Source organism: Olea europaea, chromosome 20, assembly GCF_002742605.1.
Source record: "Olea europaea var. sylvestris chromosome 20, O_europaea_v1, whole genome shotgun sequence".
Lineage (NCBI taxonomy): Eukaryota > Viridiplantae > Streptophyta > Magnoliopsida > Lamiales > Oleaceae > Olea > Olea europaea.
This window is the reverse complement of record NC_036256.1, coordinates 3812216-3834479: the sequence shown is the minus strand read 5'-3', so window position 1 is coordinate 3834479 and position 22264 is coordinate 3812216. Positions and strand designations below refer to the sequence as shown.

Here is a 22264-nt window from a genome sequence, read left to right as displayed (position 1 = left end):
ATGTTGCTTACTGTTATGCTCTGGGGTTGAGGGATGAGTTTTAAATATACATCTTACTTTAACTTTTTGGATTTTGGATTTTCAGTCTTTCTTTCTTACCCTTAATTTCTGCCTATTGTCATCATTTTATAAATTACTTGCTATTGTTTTCTTGTGTATGTCAACACCTCTTTAGGAAATGTAAGATGTTACTTTGTTGTTTATTTATCCTATCTACTATTATAATTCAGTTCTGCTGCTTATGCTATTAATTCTTCATTTAGCTAATGGTAGTAAGGTTTTTTTTGAATTGCTACCTGAGTAGGATAATTTGTAATAATTAGATGAATGAAAAGTTGGTGATATTGATGACTTATCGCTTCATTGAAGTAAAAAACAGTTGGCATATGTTATAGAAGGATATTTTGCAAGTGGGATTGGAGTTTGAATAGAAGTTAGCAAAATTGGAGGAGTTTATGCTGGTAAATTTGTATGGTCTCAGAATTGATCTCTCTATAGGATAAAATTTAAGCAGATTATACAATAAGAAACCTTGGGTTCTTTTTGGTATTTTTTACTCAATGATTTGATCTTTACGACTCTTGGCTGTCTTTTGTATATTATTTTAACACAGAATGCTTTGAGAATGCATTCCACTTAATTTGATCAGCCAACATAATTCTAACATTATGTGAATAAGATCACAGTAAATAAAAGGGCCATTACACGTAATGCGGCATATTTCATTCATATAATTCATTATTCTCATGTTGACTCTTTCTTTCTTTCCTTTAAAAAAAAAAAAAAATAATAATAATAATAATAATAATTGACTTAGTCAGCTAGAGTTCTTTGGAGATTTTTTTTTCCCTTTTAACGGCATTGATTGTGGATATGATGTAGATATGGTTGCATAATCATAGCTAGCTTTTGAACATAGGGCATATGGCTTACTTTTGTTTTTATATTGAGTTAGGATTTGTGATGAGTAAAATGATTGCAAACAATTTTGATTTGTTGGGTTTTAATAGCAGATGAAGTTTTATTGGATGGTAAGAAGAAGAGTATATATGATAGGTACGGTGAAGAGGGGGGGACTTAAGCAGCACGCTGTCAATGGTGGTGGTACTAGGTGATTTGGCGGAATGAATTTTCAAGATACTTTTAGCTCATAAGTTTATGCCTTTTTTTTTTCTTTTTTTTTTTTTGTACTTTATTTTTCCTTGGCATATTTTATTACTATCATTTTGATGTTTTAAATCTGATGAATGGAAATTTTAAAGGTTTTATGCTAAATTGATGGTAAGCATAGGTGTTGCTGATATTTGTCCTTGAGACAAAATTAACTTCCAATATAATTTTGACACTTTAAATAACCTCAGTTTTATAACAGTTTGCAATGCTATGACAATGCAAGTGTTCTTTTCATATTACGACTTCAAACAATTTGAATTATGTCCAACCTGAATTGAATAAAACTTTGTCATCATTGTGTAGCTCCTTTATAATTAATTTAAGAAACTATTGATTTCTAGGTACAAATGTTCGATCCAATAGGTGTTTTTGTTATCTGCATCCATTTCTGGCAATATCAATTATATACAGTTTTGCACTATTGAATTTTTGAAGGAATATGTTCGTTTATACATTTTCTTGTTCCTCACTATACATTAATATATAATTTCGTCACACATACTAATTATATCAAGTGTCTATCTCTATGCCTGTATGCCCTTTGGTCTATTTGTTTTATATTATTTAAGCATTTTCATAAACTAAAAGTTTCTCCTTTTCAAATGAAACGGAGACTTTAGAATGGAGTTTTTCATGGCATTAATGGGATCCTTTTAATTCAATTGAAATCAAAATAATATTAATATCATCACTCATTCCATGAATATGTGTGGAATAGACAAAATGAGTTCCGCAGCGATTTCATTGTTTTAGAGTGGAGAGAAATCTCCCACTGTTGTCTATAGAGGGAAGCTTCGAAACTTAAACCATAAAACCCAATGTTGTGCCTAATTTATTGAACTCAAAACATATTTGAATGTTCAAAAAATATAAACCATAAATCTTGTTTTGATGTTCTAATATAATATAAAAGTACATGAATCAGTCTATATAATTAAATATTTAGATTTTGTAAAATAATTTGCCATTTTAACAAAATTCCTTCTAAAATTATGACGTTAATTGTGCAATGCATGATCCCCACTCGTAAAATAAAAAGTATGATCTGGGGTGTTGACTGTGTTTCCCATGGACCCATTCCGATTCAAATTCTTTGATGGGGCTAGGGATAAGAGAGAGATTTTATCATTGAAAAATTATTAATTTGTTATGTGGGTCTATATATGTAATTAATTGTGTATAAAATCTATTTTAATGTTAAACCCGATCAAATAAGAAATTTTGGGCATCTAAATTAAATGTAGGCCTAAATATGTGTGGAGGCTAGATTTTTTTAAAATTATATTTTATGCTGGACAAAATGCATAGGAAACTATACATAGGATTATGGTATCCAATTCATATATAATTCTCATTCTTTATGTCATCTCATCAACATAAGAATACAAGAGAAAACATATCGAAGAGGAAGATTCAAAACCCACAATCAAGATTAAAGAATTACAATCAAGAATCAAGAAAAAGGATCGAAGCACTTAAATTGAAGAACAAGGCAATCAAGACTGAGAGCAAGAAGCCATCTGGAGGAGATTGCAAAATGATCTTCAAGATATAAAGTCAAGGATCAATGTATGTTCCACATTAATTAATTGTCTTGGTGATCTGAAATGGAAATCTTGTTAATTTATAGAGTTTAAGTTTCATAAAGATTCAATAAGTGGTATCAAAGCCAAAATATGTTAAACCATTGAGATTAAATGAATATCTTCAAGGTTGAAATTTAATTTAGTTTTCTAAATTTTGGGATGTAAATTTAAAACCCTAAATTTCAATTTTTTTGGGATATTTTGGAAAAATTCTGGTTTATAACGGCAACTGCGACGGATGCGGCGCCCGACGACGGCCATTCAAGTAGCATGGCGGTGCCCAGCTCTAGCAATGGAGTTCTGTCCATTTTTATTTATTTATTTTGTTAAAACAAAACAAAAAGAAAAAGAAAAAGAAAATAAAAAAGGACAATCATTTTAAAATCTTTACTTAGAGCCCGTTTAGTAGTCATTTTTTTTAAAATGTATTTTTTTCTCTCTTCTTTTTAACCACACATTTTTTATTAAAATAATATTACACGTAAATAAAAAAAAATTCCTTATTTTTCAACCATACATTTCACATCAATTGACTATTCTAAAATGCATTTTTACGTAAAAATGCTTATCAAACACCCCCTTAAATTTATTTCGGATTACTAATTTTTTAAAATAGATTAGTTGAAACAACGTATTACCAAAGTAATCTCTTTTGTCTAAATTATTTTATATAGAATATTAAGATGGTTGGGAGTATGTAATTCATACAGATCCGCACAGGCCCAAGGAAAGTTAAATATTTGACATAATTACATACACACCTATGGTAATGAATATGAAACAACTATAAAGTTTTGGTTTACGTGAACAATAAATCGATTCAAAAATATGTTTATTGATTGACATGGTTTATTGACAATATTTGATTATTACATTGAGGTTACAATTTACAATTTGATATTTCTATCCAAAGACTAAATATTAATGTTGTGTTCGGTCTCTTATAATGTGGTTCACCATTATTTGAAATTATTAATTGTCCAATACGAATTCTCATGTGAACATGTTATTTAAGTTTAAGTTCTCTATTAAGCTAATTCATCTATTTTCCAATATCCGTCGACGTTAATTCAATTTCTGTTCTTAAAGAAACCAAATTTTAAGGGCATGGATCTAGACATTGTGTTAAAGATTGAACAACCAACTACTCTTAAATCTGATCGTTCAAGCCACATAAATCTTTTGATCATGAAGCGTGAAATTTCAAAAACATTTAGTGACGTTGTTTCCGATAAGGTAACTATTGCCAGTGGTGAATTCAGGATGTTAAATGTATGATCGAAAATAAGAGAAAGAAAAATGTATTCTAAAATAAATGGAAATTAAATAAGGCTTAAAATTTAAATAAAACAATTATTTTGTTGAAGTTGAACATATATAATTCTATTATAAGAATAAATCGTACTCACCAAATGACATTGTTGCTTTGTATAATTCAAAGGAAGAGCATGTTGTTTGAATTTTTACAATTGCATTAAAACTGCTAAAATCTAACATATATTATTTTGTTAAATTTGATGTCAGAACTCAATAAGTGTCATAATAGTCAATCTCTCGATATTTCTAAGAAAAGCTCCTAGGTTCGATTTCCCTCACGTGATTTCCATATTACAATAATTTTTGGTAAAAATTTGACAACTACAAATGTTATATAATAAATTGGTTGATAGAAGTTTCAAACCCAGAACATCCAAGAAAAAAGTGCACACACTAACCAACCTGGCTAGAAGGAATGATTGAAAACGAAAAGAATTACTACTAATATATCCTAAACATTTATCTATTTTAAAAAAAAAGGGCTCTCGATAGATCCAATACGAGCGGTCGCAGGGGTTCGTTAGGTGCTAGATCCGCCACTTTGATAAAGAATCTTTTAATGAAATTGAAAAACACTTTGCAAAAGGCATAAGATGAAACTAGTATGCTTATGACAAATTTAGTTTTACTAAAGTATAAGGGCAAAGATGCCTTCCAATCGAAGTTGAAGCCATTGATGAACTTCCCATAGAGCTTCTTTGCTGTGAATGTGAATTGGTGTTTCTCTACACTTTTAAACGTCTTTTATAATGCTAATCGTGAAGATAACAAAGATGTTTACACAAAAGTTGGCATTTATTTTAACTAGTCTGATTTTCGAGAGAACTACTCTCTCTTTCCATGCCATTTCCAACGCAATTAAGCATTTATTTATTACTAGATTCCTGATTTCTGGATAATTGTTATTCTGTCCTCGTCATATACATCGCCATTAGGCATTTATTTATTCCTAACTAATCTGATTTTTCAGACTTCCAGTTTCCAGAAGGCATTTAGTTTTGACTAATCTTATTTTTCCGATAATTGTCATCTGTTTCTACGTGATAATAGTTCTGTGAGAGAAAAAGTCTATTCCTTTTGGAATATACTATTATTAACAAAGGGGTGTTTGGGAGTGATTTTTCAACTCAAAAAATTGATTTTTTTTTATCATTATTTTACTATTTCAACCATAAAATTTGACTTCTTCTTTTACAGGTAGCCTCCCACTTTTCTCTTAACGGTCATAAAATCAATTCTCAAAAACAGTGCCAAGATTAAGAAAAATATTTGATCGCTTATTTTAACACTTATAACCACAAAAGAGAGGAAAAGAAAAAATGAAACGAAAAGAAAATCATGACGACATGAATTGATATTAGAAGATTATTCTATTAAATATTGAACCTATGAAAAATTTTGTAAGCCCCCATTTGTTTTCCATTCTTTTTTCATTAAAATGAAAAATATGATCGTTATTCATTACATCAAGTTACCAAATTTGAATTTCTATCTTTTGTGTGGGATCCATAACGACTATATTTTTCATTCTTATTTTTACCAAAATGGGAAACAAACTCCCTTAATATAAAACAAAAGTTGAGTACCAATTGAATGGTGTGGAAGTTGACCAGTAACAACTAATCATAGTGCATAAAAATTAACTTTTTATGTTATTCATTTACCCAGTTGGACGTCATTATTTTAATTTTTTTATGTACTAATTTTCAAGCACACATTTACACAATAAAATATTTAATACTTAAATCCAAATTTTTTTCTACTTTTAATTACACATTTTTCAAAAATCACTATTCAAAATTTCATTTTACTCAGATAATATTGCCAAACAGGGGCTTATATTGTGCCGTCTCTTGGTTATGTATTAGGTCCTCGCATGATCTAGTTCTTGATGCTCAAAATTTTCATGCGAAATACATGATTTGAAAATAATTTAAACTACATATTTTATATATTTCATAATTTTTATTAATTTTCTATCATATTTCTTATCAATTTTATTAAAATCAACTAAAAATATGATTTTTACCAAAATGAAACAAGAGCATAATACAGCTGGATTGAAACATGGTGTGAAAATGGTTATCAACAAATAGCATTAGTTGACGGGAAACCATGTGGTTTTGGTGTACACCAAGGAATATTCCCCTAAGGCCTTCCTTAGCTTAACATTAATGACATGTATAACCTTTTATTTAGCGGATGAGAAGAAAAATAGCAACATAGGTCCCTAATCTTTGAAGCATTTGATTGCTTGGTTAACAATTCTAAAATGGATATTTATGTAACCACCTATTTGTCTTGTTAGTTCTCAGGTCCTTAATGGATAGACCAACATTCACCCAGAGAGGAAAAAAGATGAGATTTACTCTAGTGCCATCTTGCATATTGGAGCCATCGAAAAACATTTGCCATGAAATTGGGGTCTGAAAGCATGACATCTTTATTAAGGAGTGGGCAATTGCTGCACAAAGTCATAAATGATTTATCAAAAGTTAATAATAAGTAAATAATTGGATGAGAACTCTAACAAGTTAAAAATCCCTTTTTTTAGTCTGAACATTTTGAAAAATGATGTCATTACATGTGTTTGACTAAATCTGATCTCTTCCTTACCATAGAAATTTTCCTCAACAACAATTAATGTGAAATACATAAAAATTATTAAAATATATTTGATCACTTTTATCCCATCTTTTGATTAAACTTTGAAATTTTATTAAAAATACATTTTTACCACAAGACAACCACATTCTTCTTATACAATGATCATTGTATAAAAAATTGTGTAAATATAAAACAAAAGTTGAGTACCAATTGAATGGTGTGGAAGTTGACCAGTAACAACCAATCACAGTGCATGAAAATTAACTTTTTATGTTTATTCATTTACCCAGTTTGAGGATCGTTATTTAAAATTTTTTTTCTATGTATTAATTTTCAATCACATATTTACACAATAAAATATTTAGTACTTAAATCCAAATTTTTTCTACTTTTAACTACATATTTTTCAAAAAATCACTAATCGAAATTTCATTTTACCCAAATAATGATTGTCAAACAGGGGTGTGCCGTCTCTTGGTTATGTATTAGGTTAGGTCCTCACGTGGTCTAGTTCTTGCTGCTCAAAATTTTCATGCGCAATACATGATTTGAAAATAATAATTAATTTTAACTCTATATTTTATATGTTTCATATTTTTTTATTAATTTTCTATCATATTTCTTAACAACTTTATTAAAATCAACTAAAAATATTTTAACAAAATGAAACAAGAGCTTAATAAACCTTGACTGCAACAAATACCATTAGTCGATTGGAAGCCGCGCAACTAATGATGTCAATCCGTGGTTTTGGTGGAATCCAACGAATATTCCTCTTTGCTTAACATTAAAAATGTATAACCTTTCTATTGCGGATGTGGAAAAAAAATAGCAACATAGGTCCCTAATCTTTGAAGCATTTGATAGTTTGGTTAACAATTCTAAAATAGATATTTACGTAACCGCCTGTTTGTCTTGGTAGTTCTCAGGTCCTTAATGGATAGACCAGCATTCACCGAGAGAAGAAAAAAAATTAGATTTACTCTAGTGCCTCGCATATTGGAGCCATCGAAAAACATTTGTCATGAAATTGGGGTTTGATACATGATATCTTTATTCCGGATTGGGCAATTGCTTCCCAAAGTCATGATTTATCAAAAGTTCATTCCCTTAAATAAGTAAATAATTGGGTGAGAACTTTGTCAAGGCAAAAATCCATTTTCTCAGTCTGAACAATTTGAAAAATGATGTCATTACATGTGTTTGATCAAATCAATTCTCTCCCTCACCATATATATTTGCCTTAGCAACAAATAATATGAAATACATAAAAATTATTAAAATATTTTACCACTTCTATCCTATCTCTGATTAAACTTTGAAATTTTATTTAAAATATATTTTTACCGTGATCATTCCCGTTTGGCTCTCATTTTATCAAATTAAAATGGGTGGAAAATATTTTTTTAAAGAATGAGTGGTTGAAAAGGAAGAAAAATTTTCTACGTGTAATATTATTTTATGGAAGATTGTGTGATTAAAAATATGAGAGAGAAAAATAAAATTTAATTTAATGGGGGTCAAACAAGAACTATATAAATAAAAATTTTAAATAAAAAAGGGAAAATGACCCAAAACCCTAAACACGGAAAATGAAAAAAAATAATAAATAATAGTAAAAGGACAAAAGAAATTCACCAAAATATTACCAAATAAGGGGACATAAAAGCCCCACAATGAAGGATTCATCAAAGGTTTGTGAATTTTATAAGGACAAAATAGTCAAATCACTGTGGAGAAGGGTCCAGATTAGGCGATAAAATGCAAAAAATATACACACAAAACATATACAGAATCGACACAGCAATGAGTCTGTGGGGTTTTTGCATTATTTTATTCATTGACATCCACTTCATCGAGAGATTTCTGTAGGTTTCATGTGAAAAAATTTTCTGCTAGCATGGGAAAAGTTCCTCTATAAAAACCTACAAACCCCATTTTTCAATCACTCCACCGAACTCTGTTTCTGTTTTATTCCTCTCTCAATAAATACTATTTGTTTCTTCAATTTCTTCCACTGTAACCATGTCTTGCTACAAGGGAAATTACGCCGGTAAATTGTTTTTCACCTATTAGTCTTGCATTTTCCTGGACTAGTGTAGTTTGATTTTATATATTTATCTATTTTCTGCCTCGAAATGATTGTATTTTTATTTATTGTCTTGAATTTTCCTATATTAGTGTAGTTTGATTTTATTTATTTATCTATTTTCTGACTCGAAATAATTGTATTTTTATTTATGGTCTTGAATTTTCCGATGCTAGCGTAGCTTGATTTTATTTATTTATCTATTTTCTGCCTCGAAATGATTGTATTTTTGTCTGGAATTTTCCTATACTGGTGTAGTTTGATTTTATTTGTATTTTTGTCTTGAATTTTCCTATACTGGTGTAGTTTGATTTTATTTATTTATCTATTTTCTGCCTTGAAATGATTGTATTTTTATTTATCGTCTTGAATTTTCCTATACTTTTGTATTTTGATTTTATTGATTTATCTATTTTCTGTTTCGAAATGATTGTATTTTTATTTATCGTCTTGAATTTTCCTACACTGGTGTAGTTTGATTTTATTTATTTATCTATTTTCTGCCTTGACATGATTTTATTTTTATTTATCGTCTTGAATTTTCCTATACTTTTGTAGTTTGATTTTATTTATTTATCTATTTTCTGTTTCGAAATGATTATATTTTTATTTATCGTCTTAAATTTTCCTACACTGGTGTAGTTTGATTTTATTTATTTATCTATTTTCTGCCTCGAAATGATTGTATTTTTATTTATTGTCTTGAATTTTCCTATATTAGTGTAGTTTGATTTTATTTATTTATCTATTTTCTGACTCGAAATAATTGTATTTTTATTTATGGTCTTGAATTTTCCGATGCTAGCGTAGCTTGATTTTATTTATTTATCTATTTTCTGCCTCGAAATGATTGTATTTTTGTCTTGAATTTTCCTATACTGGTGTAGTTTGATTTTATTTGTATTTTTGTCTTGAATTTTCCTATACTGGTGTAGTTTGATTTTATTTATTTATCTATTTTCTGCCTTGAAATGATTGTATTTTTATTTATCGTCTTGCATTTTCCTATACTTTTGTATTTTGATTTTATTTATTTATCTATTTTCTGTTTCGAAATGATTGTATTTTTATTTATCGTCTTGAATTTTCCTACACTGGTGTAGTTTGATTTTATTTATTTATCTATTTTCTGCCTTGACATGATTTTATTTTTATTTATCGTCTTGAATTTTCCTATACTTTTGTAGTTTGATTTTATTTATTTATCTATTTTCTGTTTCGAAATAATTGTATTTTTATTTATCGTCTTGAATTTTCCTACACTGGTGTAGTTTGATTTTATTTATTTATCTATTTTCTGCCTCGAAATGATTGTATTTTTACTTATTGTCTTGAATTTTCCTACACTGGTGTCGTTTGATTTTATTTATTTATCTATTTTCTGCCTCGAAATGATTGTCTTGAATTTTCCTACACTGGTGTAGTTTGATTTTATTTATTTGTCTATTTTCTGCCTCGAAATGATTGTATTTTTATTTATTGTCTTGAATTTTCCTATACTAGTGTAGTTTGATTTTATTTATTTATCTATTTTCTGCCTTGATCTATTTATCTAACCTAGTTGTTTCCTTTTGTTTGTTATTTTTCAGATCTGGAGATTTTTTTGGTTTTATTTATGAATTTTTAGAACACTATTTCTTTCAATTTTGTCTAAAGTTTGAATTTTGAGTGTGTTGGCTGGAGATTTTATTTTCTCTGATCTGTTCAAGAACAGTTTTTGGCGTGACATTTTTCACTGATTTTTACTGTTTAATTGGATTTTACTGCAGCTTAAGCATTATTGATATGGACATTTTGAGGTTTCAAGTTTTCCTAGGTGTGCCTTGGGGCCTGGATCTGTTGTGGCCTTCATTAATTTTTTACTATGATTATGATCAAATCTCCAGTTGCTCTAAAAAAAAATTGATTTCTTGCTATTTCTGCGTATAGCATCATGAAATTGGTGAAATTGTTCAAGATAATTTGTGTTACACTCTCTAGGCCTACCTTTAAATTTGAGGAGGAATTATGGATTTTATTCTGTTTATATATGTTAGATCTAGTTATAATAGAGTTATACTAGAAATGGTATCGGATATTTACGTGGGATTAAAAAAAAAAAAAAAAAACAGATATATAGTTTTTTAGATTTGTTTGTAGTAGATCAAACATAGCCTGTCTTCAATAAATCTGAATGCCTGCATAATAATTACTGCTTTGTTTATTTACTAGATGGTACAGCTAATTTTTGGGTGAATATATGATGTGTTTCTTTGATTGTTCTCCTATATCCAGAGGCGGCTCTGAGGGCGTGCGAGTTGAGCGACCTCATAGGGCCTGAACATTGTAGGGGCACCATTTTTTTATTTTATTTTTATAAGTCTATATATATGTAGAAGTACATATTTATAATGGTACATATTATTTTATTAATTTTAAGATTTAAAATTGTTATTATTATATTAAGTTAAAGGCACAATATTTACGAAGAAAGAGTAAAAAAATTTTATTTTATGTTAATATTTGTTTAATTTAATAGATCATTGAAAATAAATGTTTAATTTAACATATATTGAAAAAAAAAATTATAATTCTAAACTATCTTGCTTTCAAAAATATTATAAACTATCTATTTTACTAGTCACAATATCAAATGTCTAATTAGCTTCATTAATCAATTACCAACCTAAAAAGAAAATAAGTAGCCCAAAATTCAAATGATTAAAATGGAGAGTGAAAAGCTAATACTAAATCCCTTTTTATCAGTTCTCTCATTTTCATCCTTTAACCCACGAAAAATAGTCAAATAAGATAGAGAGGAAACTTTATTGTCAATCTTTATTACTTATTCTATAATAGTACAATCTATTTGTTGGATCCCGTTGTCCACTTGTGAATTGCTATTTATGATTTTTTATTTATTTTGAAGGGTAAGTTTTTATTGGATGATAACTGATAGTTAATCACATTCAATTTTTACAAATTTTTTTACTAAAAGAAACAAAATAACTTTTGATTTATTGACTTATTTAAGAAGATTGGATTGCTTTTCGAATATTTTTATTGCTTATAGAATACTATTGACAATTATTATTGTTGTTGCATTTGTCAAAAATTATTTTTCAAAATTAAAGCTATTAAAATCTTATTTGCGATCAATCATGTCACAAGAACGAGTCCACTTGTGAATTGCTATTTCATGATGATGATAATAATTATTATTATTTTGGTTCTAGAATGGTTAGTTTTTGTTGGGTAATAACTGATAGTTGATTAAATTCAATTTTTGTGAATTTTTTTTACCAAAAGAAACAAAAATAGCTTTTGATATATTGACTTATTTGAGAAGATTAGATTGCTTTTTTAATATATTTATTGCTCATATAATACTATTGATAATTATTGTTATTGTTGCATTTGTCAAAAAATGTTATTCGAAACTAAAGCTATTAAAATCTAATTTGTGTCAACCATTTTATAACTATGATTGAATGCGTTAGTTTTGATATTTATTAAAATGGATTTGCTAAAACATATTGATTAGAAAGTTTAATTAGTGAGTTCATTTCTAAAAATGCAAAAATGCGAGAACAAATATTTTTACATGATTTGTTGTATTTCAAGATTTATATGTGGTACTTGGCTATTTTTGATTTCAAAGTTTGCTCATATGAAATTGTACCAAGAGGTTAGTAGTTTGGATGATTCTCTATTGATGACATAAATTTTGATGAAGTTCGGAGAATGCTTTTGAGCTTTAGTTTTATTATTTTATTAACAATATGTAAAAAAAATAAACAAATTTTTAAATGTCATATTTTTGGTTGAAATGATGTTATTGAATTATTTTTTTATAATATATTTTTTATTACACGAAAGAGGCACCATTTTGAAATGTCGCACAGGGCACCTAAAATTTGTGGGCCGCCCTGCCTGTATCTTAGTAATTTATTCCTTTTCATAGATGAGCTCATTGCCAATGCTGCATACATTAGGACCCCCGGAAAGGGTATCCTTGCTGCTGATGAGTCGACTGGCACAATTGGCAAGTATCTAGCTAGCATCAATGTTGAGAATGTTGAGACAAACAGGAGGGCTCTACGTGAGCTTCTTTTGACCACTCCTGGTGCTCTTCAATACCTCAGTGGTGTTATCCTCTTTGAGGAAACACTATATCAGAAGACTGCAGCAGGTTATGTACTCAGTTCTATTATGGTTCAGGATTCATTGAAAGACGAGTAATTATAACTAATTAATTGAAAATGATTGAAGAAGCTAATAGAACTTTGTTATTTTGAGTGCAGGAAGGCCCTTTGTTGATGTCATGGAGGAGTTTGGAGTCCTCCCAGGGATTAAGATCGACAGTGGGACAGTGGTGCTAGCCGGCACCAATGGTGAGACCACTACTCAAGGTCTCGATGGCCTTGCTAAACGCTGCCAGCAGTACTATGCAGATGGTGCTAGGTTCACTAAATGGAGGGCTGTTCTCAAGATTGGTCCTAATGAGCCATCACAGCTTGCAATCAATGAAAATGCCAATGGCCTAGCCCGTTATGCCATCATCTGCCAGGAGAACGGTCTTGTACCTATTGTTGAGCCCGAGATCCTTGTTGATGGTTCCCATGACATCAACAAGTGTGCTGAGGTGACTGAACGTGTTCTTACTGCTTGCTACAAGGCACTCAGCGACCATCACGTCCTCCTTGAGGGAACTTTGTTGAGCCTTAATATGGTGACCCAGGATCTGATGCTGCCAAGGTTGCACCAGAGATCGTTGCTTAGTACACAGTACGTGCCCTGCAACGCACAATGCCTGTTGCAGTTCCTTCTGTGGTGTTTTTGACTGGTGGGCAGAGCGAAGAGGAGGCTACACTTATTCTTGACGTGATGAGCAAACTGAAGACCAAGAAGCCATGGTCCCTTTCTTTCTCTTTTGGGTGTGTTCTGCAGCAGAGCACCCTCAAGGCTTGGGCTGGAAAGGACGAAAACATTGGGAAGGCTCAGGCTGCATTCCTCGCAAGGTGCAAGGCCAATTCTGAAGCAGCCCGTGGAGCTCACCAGGGTGGTGGTAATCGGCAATATGCTGTTTTTAAGCTGGTTTTTCAATTCTCTACCTGCTTTTCTATAGTTTGAAGTGTAGTAATGAGCCGCTGTGAGACTTTGACTCTTTCTGTGTGTTTGAGTATATTAAATAAATGAATTTATATTGCAAACACTTTGAGAATGATTATTTATGCACTTAATGGGTATACATGTTTTAAAAAGATAAACTAACGGCAAAAACATACAGATCTTCAAATAATTAGCAAAAAAAAATGTGAACATGTCCTCTTGATGATATAATTTGGGTGCCTTAGCCAAGCAGGTTAATTAGTGTACAATCATCCATGCTTTATATTTTATTTCAACTTGTTTAACTGATAGAGAAAATAGAAACATTCTTCTTTGTTACATAACAGATGACGAAATCTCATTATAGGATTGATCATTTCACTTTGTAGTTTAATGAATCTCCTTGTAATCTTCCTGCTTCTATATAAATGACAAAATTGCTTAAGTCCAATTATAAATTCCTTTCTCAATCGGATCTTTCTTGTAAATTTGATATTACAAGTTAATTCTTCTTTCAGTTATTTGAGAAGCAATTTAGTCACCTTTCATATATATGGAGATTAATTCTGCAGTAACCCGTGACTTGCAATTTGGTGACAATTCCAATTTCACAAGTTAGATTCTTCTCACACCTGATTACAACCACTAACTGGATTCATGTTCTTTATTTTGAATAAATGGCACAAGTATTATAGGGTGTCTGAGAGATATTTTTATGTAAAAATGCATTTTTGAATAGTAAATTGATGGGAACATGTGGTTGAAAAATAAGAAAATGTTTCTGATTTACGTGTAATATTATTTTAATAAAGAATGTGTAGTTGAAAAGAAGAGAGAGAAAAATACATTTTGAAAAAAAATGGGTACCAAACGGGACCTTAATGTATTGTTACCACAAGAGGGGTTGTGATGCTTCTTTCACTGCAGTATATGTACTTTTCTAATTCCCGATGGATGTAGGTTTTGTTAATTAAACGACCTTCTATTTTTTGAGAAGGTTTTAGGCATACTAATAGCATCTAGTTCTTGCTTACATAGATAGGAAATACATTAGAGCCCGTTTGATTCACATAGATTTAAAAATGAGAATGAAAAATATAATTGTTACGTGACTCATACAAGAAATAGAAAGTTAAATATGGTGAATTGATGTAATGAATAATGGTCATATTTTTTATTTTTGTGGCCAAAGAATGAGATTCAAATGGGGACTAGAATATTATTCTATTAACTATTGAACCTATGATATAAATTTTGTATATATAAAATAAAAGTTGAGTAACAATGAAGGGTGTGGAAGATAACGAGTAACAACCATTATAGTGCATAAAAATTGACTTTTATGTTTATTCATTTTCCAGTTTGATAATCATTATTTCAATTTATTTTACATATTCATTTTCAACAACACATTCACAAAATTAAATATTTTACACTTAAATTCAAAAAATTTTCTTATTTTTTAATCATACATTTTCCAAAAAATCACTATTCAAAATTTCATTTTATCTAAATAATAATTGCCAAATAGGGACTTATATTGTGCCGTCCCTTGGTCATGTATTAGGTCCCGTGTGGTCTAGTTCTTGTTGCTCAAAATTTTCATGCAAAACACATTATTTGAAAATAATAATTAATTTTAACTTCATAATTTATAGATTTTATAATTTTTATTAATTTTTCAATCATATTTCTTATCAACTTTATTATATGATTTTTAACAAACCAAACGGAAGCTTAATAAACCTGTATTGCGAATGGTTATCAACAAATAGCATTATTCGAAGCGAAACCACGCTACTAATACGTGCAGGAGAAGGAACTAATACAGCAGGCCAATACCACCTACGGAACCCGCCGCCGTTTTAGGTGTCGCAGTTGGTTTTCATTTTTCCACTTTCTCCAGCAAAAAGGTTGCTCCACCCTATACAACCGCCTTGTGCTGTGGGCCATTTTTTTCCCTTGTTTTGACTGACACTTCCCACCCACCAAATGTCAATATGTGGTTTTCGTGGAATCCAAGGAATATACCCCTTAGCTTAACATTAATTACATGTATAACCTTAATATTGCGGATGATGAACAAAATAGCAACATAGGTCCCTCATCTTTGAAGCATTTGATAGTTTGGTTAACAATTCTAAAATGGATATTTACGTAGCCACCTATTTGTTTTGGCAGCTCTCGTCCTTAATGGATGGACCAACATTCACCGAGAGAGGGAAAAAAAATAGATTTACTCTAGTGCCACCTTTCATATTGGAGCCATCGAAAAATATTTGCCGTGAAATTGGGATCTGATGCATGACATCTTTATTCTTGATCAAGAATAAAGATGTCATGCGTCAGATCCCAATTTCACGGCAAATATTATTCTTGATTGGGTAGTTGCTTGCCAAATTCACGGATGATATATCAAAAGTTCATACCATTTAATAAGTAATTAATTGGATGAGAACTCTGATAAGACAAAAATCCATTTTTTCAGCATGAACATTTTGAAAAATGATGTCATTACATACATGTATTTTATCAAATTTGTTTTCTCCCTCACCATAGATATTTTCCTCAACAACAAATAATGTGAAATGCATAACAATTATTAAAATATATTTTACCACTTTTATCCTATCTTTTGATTATAATTTGAAATTTTATTAAAAAAATATTTTTACCGTGATCATTATATGAACAAAAAATTTAACTAAAACATGAGAAATGGTTAAAAAAAAAAAAAGAACAAAATAAATTCACGTGTAGTTTAAACTCACCAAAATATTACCAAAAAGGGGACATAAAAAGCCCCAGTATGAAGGTTAGGGATCAAAGTGCTATTCATCAAAGGTTGAGGGCGTTTAATGCAAGAGAATGGATTTTATAAGGACAAAATAGTCAAATCACAGAACGAGTTTTTCCTTTAGGAGGGTCCAGATTTGATTTAGCGATAATATCGATGGTAACTTTGTAGCCCCACGCACTATAATTAAAACCCTAACAGCAATCATCACTCACTCCACCAAACTCTGCTTCGGCCTCTATATTTCTCTCTCGATAAACACTATTTGTTTCTTCAATTTCTTCCTCTGTAACCATGTCTTGCTATAAGGGAAAGTACGCCGGTAAATTGTTTTTCGCCTATTTATTGTCTTGAATTTTCCTATACTAGTGTAGTTTGATTTTATTTATTTATCTATTTTCTGCCTTGAAATGATTGTATTTTTCATTAGATCCGGGTAACCTAGTTGTTTCCTTTTGTTTGTTATTTTTCAGATCTGCAACTTTTTTGGTTTTATTTGTGAATTTTTGGAACACCATTTCTTTCAATTTGTCTAAAGTTTGAATTTGAGTGCGTTGGCCTGAGATTTTATTTTATTTTATCTGATCTGCTCAAGAACAGTTTTTGGCATGATATTTTTCATTGATTTTTACTGTTGAATTGGATTTTACTGCAGCTTAAGCATTAGTTATATGGACATTTTGAGGGTACAAGTTTTCCTAGGTGTGCCTTGGGGCCTGGATCTTTTGTAGCCTCCATTAATTTTTTACTAATGAAATAATCCTTACGATCAAATTTTCAGTTGCTCTAAAAATATGGGTTTTTTTTTTTTTTTTTTTATATATTAATTGTTGAACAATATGATTTAGATAACTGTAACTTAAAAAAAAAAAAATGTTTCTTACTATTTCTGGGTATGGCATCATGAGATTGGTGAAATTGTTCAAGATAATTTGTGTTACATTGACAAGGTCAACTTTTAATTTGAGGAAATTGTGGATTTTATTCTGTATATATATGTTAGATCTAGTTATATTAGGAGTTATACTAGAAATGGTATTGTGTTTCTTTGATTGTTTGTGCATATTTCTCCTGTATCTTAGTAATTTATTCCTTTTCATAGATGAGCTCATTGCCAATGCTGCATACATTGGGACCCCTGGAAAGGGTATCCTTGCTGCTGATGAGTCGACTGGCACAATTGGCAAGCGTCTAGCTAGCATCAATGTCGAGAATGTTGAGACAAACAGGAGGGCTCTACGTGAGCTTCTTTTCACCACTCCTGGTGCTCTTCAATACCTCAGTGGTGTTATCCTCTTTGAGGAAACACTATATCAGAAGACTGCAACAGGTATATAGTTTGTAGAGGATCATAGTATATATGGTCGGTCTGTTGTGGTTCAGGATTCATTAAAAGACGAGTAATTATTACTAATTAATTGAAAATGATTGAAGAAACTAACAGAACTTTGTTATTTTGAGTTTGCAGGAAAGCCATTTGTTGATGTCATGAAGGAGGCTGGAGTCCTCCCAGGGATTAAGGTCGACAAGGGTACAGTGGAGCTAGCTGGTACCAATGGTGAGACCACCACCCAAGGTCTCGATGGCCTTGCTCAACGCTGCCAGCAGTACTATGCAGCTGGTGCTAGGTTTGCTAAATGGAGGGCTGTTCTCAAGATTGGTCCTACTGAGCCATCACAGCTTGCAATCAATGAAAATGCCAATGGCCTAGCCCGTTATGCCATCATCTGCCAGGAGAATGGTCTTGTACCTATTGTTGAGCCCGAGATCCTTGTTGATGGTTCCCATGATATCAACAAGTGTGCTGACGTGACTGAACGTGTTCTTGCTGCTTGCTACAAGGCACTTAATGATCATCACGTCCTCCTTGAGGGAACTTTGTTGAAGCCTAATATGGTTACCCCAGGATCTGATTCTGCCAAGGTTGCACCAGAGGTCATTGCCGAGCACACAGTTCGTGCCCTTCAACGCACAATGCCTGCTGCAGTTCCTGCTGTGGTGTTTTTGTCTGGTGGGCAGAGCGAAGAGGAGGCTACACGAAATCTTAACGCGATGAACAAACTGAAGACCAAGAAGCCATGGTCCCTTTCTTTCTCTTTTGGGCGTGCTCTGCAGCAGAGCACCCTCAAGGCTTGGGCTGGAAAGGATGAAAACATTGGGAAGGCTCAGGCTGCATTCCTTGCAAGGTGCAAGGCCAATTCCGAAGCAACCCTTGGAACTTACCAGGGTGGTGCATTGAGTGAGGGCGCCTCTGAGAGCCTTCACGTCAAGGACTACAAGTACTAGGCCAAACTTCTGCATCCCTCAATCTTTCCGCTATATTATGGAGGGCAATCGGGCAATATGTAATTTTTAGGCTTTTTTTTTTTTTTTTTTTCTACCCCTTTTTCTGTCTTTAAGACTTGTTTTGAAATGTTATAATAAGCTTGAGGAATGTCAGCACTGTGAGATTTGAGTTGTTTATTTTTGTTTTTGATTAAAAGGCTGCTTTTTGCATTTGTTGCTGATGACTTTAAATCGTATCCAACTTTGTAACATTTAATGAAGCTATACAGGTTTAACGCGTCTCTGCACTATCTCTGTCATTGTTTGCGTTATATGGATACTTTTCTATCCTCGTTTAAGAGTGGAGATTGCAGTATTGAATTATATGAAACCATAGATTATGCAATTACATCGTATAACTCTAGGATTATGCTATTTGTACATAAAAAATGTGCATAAAGGACTTCATAAGGATTATGCTATTTGTACATAAAAAATGTGCATAAAAATGTGCATAAAGGACTTCATAAAATGATGTAGAGGAGAAAGATTGGATGAAAAAGTTGATTGTAGTTTGAACTGACAAATGATGGCCTGACGTGGCATTATGAAATTCATTATGTAAAGTTGGCATTATGAAAGTCATTATGTAAAGTTTGATGTACATGTAGCAAAGTCATTATTATTTTTATTTCTAAGTTCTCATTTTCTCCAGTGGTCCTGTGAATAAATACATTATTTTTATTTCTAAGTTCTCATTTTCTCCAGCGGTCCTATGAATCAATACAGATGTTATCGTGTTTTCGGACTTAAATATTTAACATAAAAAAATAAAAATGATTAACGCGGCTTCTTTAAAAGGGAAAAAAATAAAATAAATGTTTGTTACTCTTACTCTCAAATACCAAACATATCAGTGTATTTGACAATATCATCCCTTAGTAGCATATCAAGTTAGAATAGTGATAATTATATCGTCTATGACTTGAGTAATTTACAAGACGGTCACGTGAAATAGAATTATTCATATGTTCATGCTATAATATTTAAATTTTAACACATGTTTCAATTTAATGTACTGCAAGATGTTCTAGTGTCACTGCTCAAAACTCTATTGTGCAATTATAACAAGTTGCTTACTCGAATTGGCGGAATATCTGATACTACGATCTTATAAGAACAAGGTAACAACCATTGTTCACTGATTGAAACTTAATTAATTATCGATCAAAATGTAAATTGTGTTACGCAACGCTTCATCAAGCTAGCACTCAGCTTATATTATCTCTAGGTTATCGAAGTCATTTAATCACTTGGTCAACTAAAAAACATAGTGCAACATTTCTCAGCTGATATTTGAGCATTTGAACATGACGATTTGTCGAAGAACCAATATTTTCAAAATGGTTGTGAACTTTAAATGAAAATGCGGTTTTATCAGACAAAAAGATTTGTAGGGTACACCATAGGTTTCCCTAAATTTCAACCCTTAACAATTGAATGGGAACTAAGGTTTCACTTTGTATAGAACAGTTTGTGTGTATATTAGGTATGAATAGTTTTTTTAGAGCTACTTAAATTGGACCGAACTAGCCATGCAAATTCAATAATAGAAAATGCTCCTCAAATAGAGGAAGATAATTCGGGGCCTGTCCCCGTTCATTCATTCATCGTCATAAAAATTAGGATAGTGCTGTGAACACAATATCATGCACAATTCTCTCACATAAAAAGACCCCTTCATGTGAGGGGATTGTACCTTGTACAGTCCCTCGTGAACTGTACAAGGAGAAAAACCCCAAAAATTACGAAGCTAATAGTACAGACTGTATAGTCAGTGAAGTGTGTTGGTCCTATTTCACTAGTCCTGCAATTAGAGATGACAACGAGACAGGTATGGGATGCGTCGGTCATTCCCATCCCGGTCCAGTCAGGTACTTTTGTTATCGTACCTCATACCCATACTCGGTTAAAGCGGGGCAAGAGACTTGCCCCATTTATTTTTTCTTTTTTTTTTCTTTTTTTTTTTTTTTTTTTTTTTTTTTTTTTTTTTTTTTTTTTTTTTTTTATTTTTTTTTTTTTTTTTTTTTTTTTTTTTATTTTTTTTTTTTTTTTTTTTTTTTTTTTTATTTTTTTTTTTTTTTTTTTTTTTTTTTTTTTTTTTTTTTTAATTTTTTGCTTTTATTTTTATGTCTTTAGTCAGTAAATAACATTATTTTTTTACCAATTTGTTAAAAACAATTTATGTTCTCCTTAAAAATGATGATAAATCTATTCTTTTTGTTTAATAAAAAATTAAATTTGAAATTAATATTAAACCGGGCGAGTAATGGAATGTGGACTATGTTTTCCGTACATGTTCCATACCCGCTTCGAGGCAATGACTCTCACTCTATACCCATCCTATGTACCCGGTTAGGCGGGTATTACCCGTCCTATTCGGGACGGGGCCTCACGAGTATCGGGCTGAACGAATTTTTTTGTCATCTCCATTCGCAGCAAACAGTACTGTGTTTGGTTTGTTTTTCGAGTTGTTTTCAATTTTCAGTTTTACAATATACTAAATATGTGTTTGGTTCGGCATTTTTGAAAGGACATTTTAAAAAATAAGGATAAATTTGTAAAATAAAGCTCAAAACGTATTTTTAAAGTTTTAAACGTTTTCAGTGAAAATTCTGAATACACTCAAAACAGGGAAAATAAGTGTTTAAAATAAAATTTTAAAAATAAAAAATAAAAAATTTGACAAGTAAAAAAAATAAAATTCAAAGAATAGTGTTGATAAATTCTTTAAAAAAAATAGAAATTTAAAAATTTTTAAAATATATAATTATAAAAAAAATTTAGAGAAACAAATTTATAAAAAATAAAAATATCAAAAACATAAAATATCAAAAGTTTTAGAAAAATAAAAATTTAAAATAATTTTTTATAAACATGTTATTAATTTTTATTTTTATTTTCAATATTTTAAACTCGATTTATTGTGTTTTTATTTTATGTTGTAAAGAGAAAAAATATTTCAAGATTCATCAACTTTAAATAATATTATATTACTTGATAATATATTAACATAAAATTGTTATATTATTATTGAATTATCAAATTTAATGGAATAAAATGTCATAAAATTATTTTTTAAAAGTTCAAACCAAACGTTTTTTCTATTTTGAAATCTAATTTTTCAAATGACAAGCTAAATGCTTTTAAGAAATCTTAGAACAAACTTCAAACAGGAACTGAAAATGAATTTAAAACTCAAAATTGAAAATTGAAATATAAACCAAACAAGCCCTAAACTTTTTATGTGAACTACGAATTAAATAGGTTAGATGCTTA

The 22264-nt window shown here is 30.6% G+C and overlaps 1 protein-coding gene and 1 pseudogene across 1 annotated transcript; both read left to right on the top strand.

Annotated features, from left to right (window-relative positions):
- The first annotated feature begins 8652 nt into the window (after positions 1–8652).
- On the top strand, positions 8653–13985 carry LOC111369436 (annotated as a pseudogene).
- Positions 13986–16818: 2833 nt separating this feature from the next.
- On the top strand, positions 16819–19227 carry LOC111369437 (fructose-bisphosphate aldolase 6, cytosolic). Its single transcript, XM_022990953.1, has 3 exons — positions 16819–16982; positions 17763–17990; positions 18129–19227. The coding sequence occupies exons 1-3, from the start codon at positions 16955–16957 to the stop codon at positions 18944–18946; spliced, it is 1074 nt and encodes a 357-aa protein (XP_022846721.1). The 5' UTR covers positions 16819–16954; the 3' UTR covers positions 18947–19227.
- The last annotated feature ends 3037 nt before the right edge of the window (positions 19228–22264 follow it).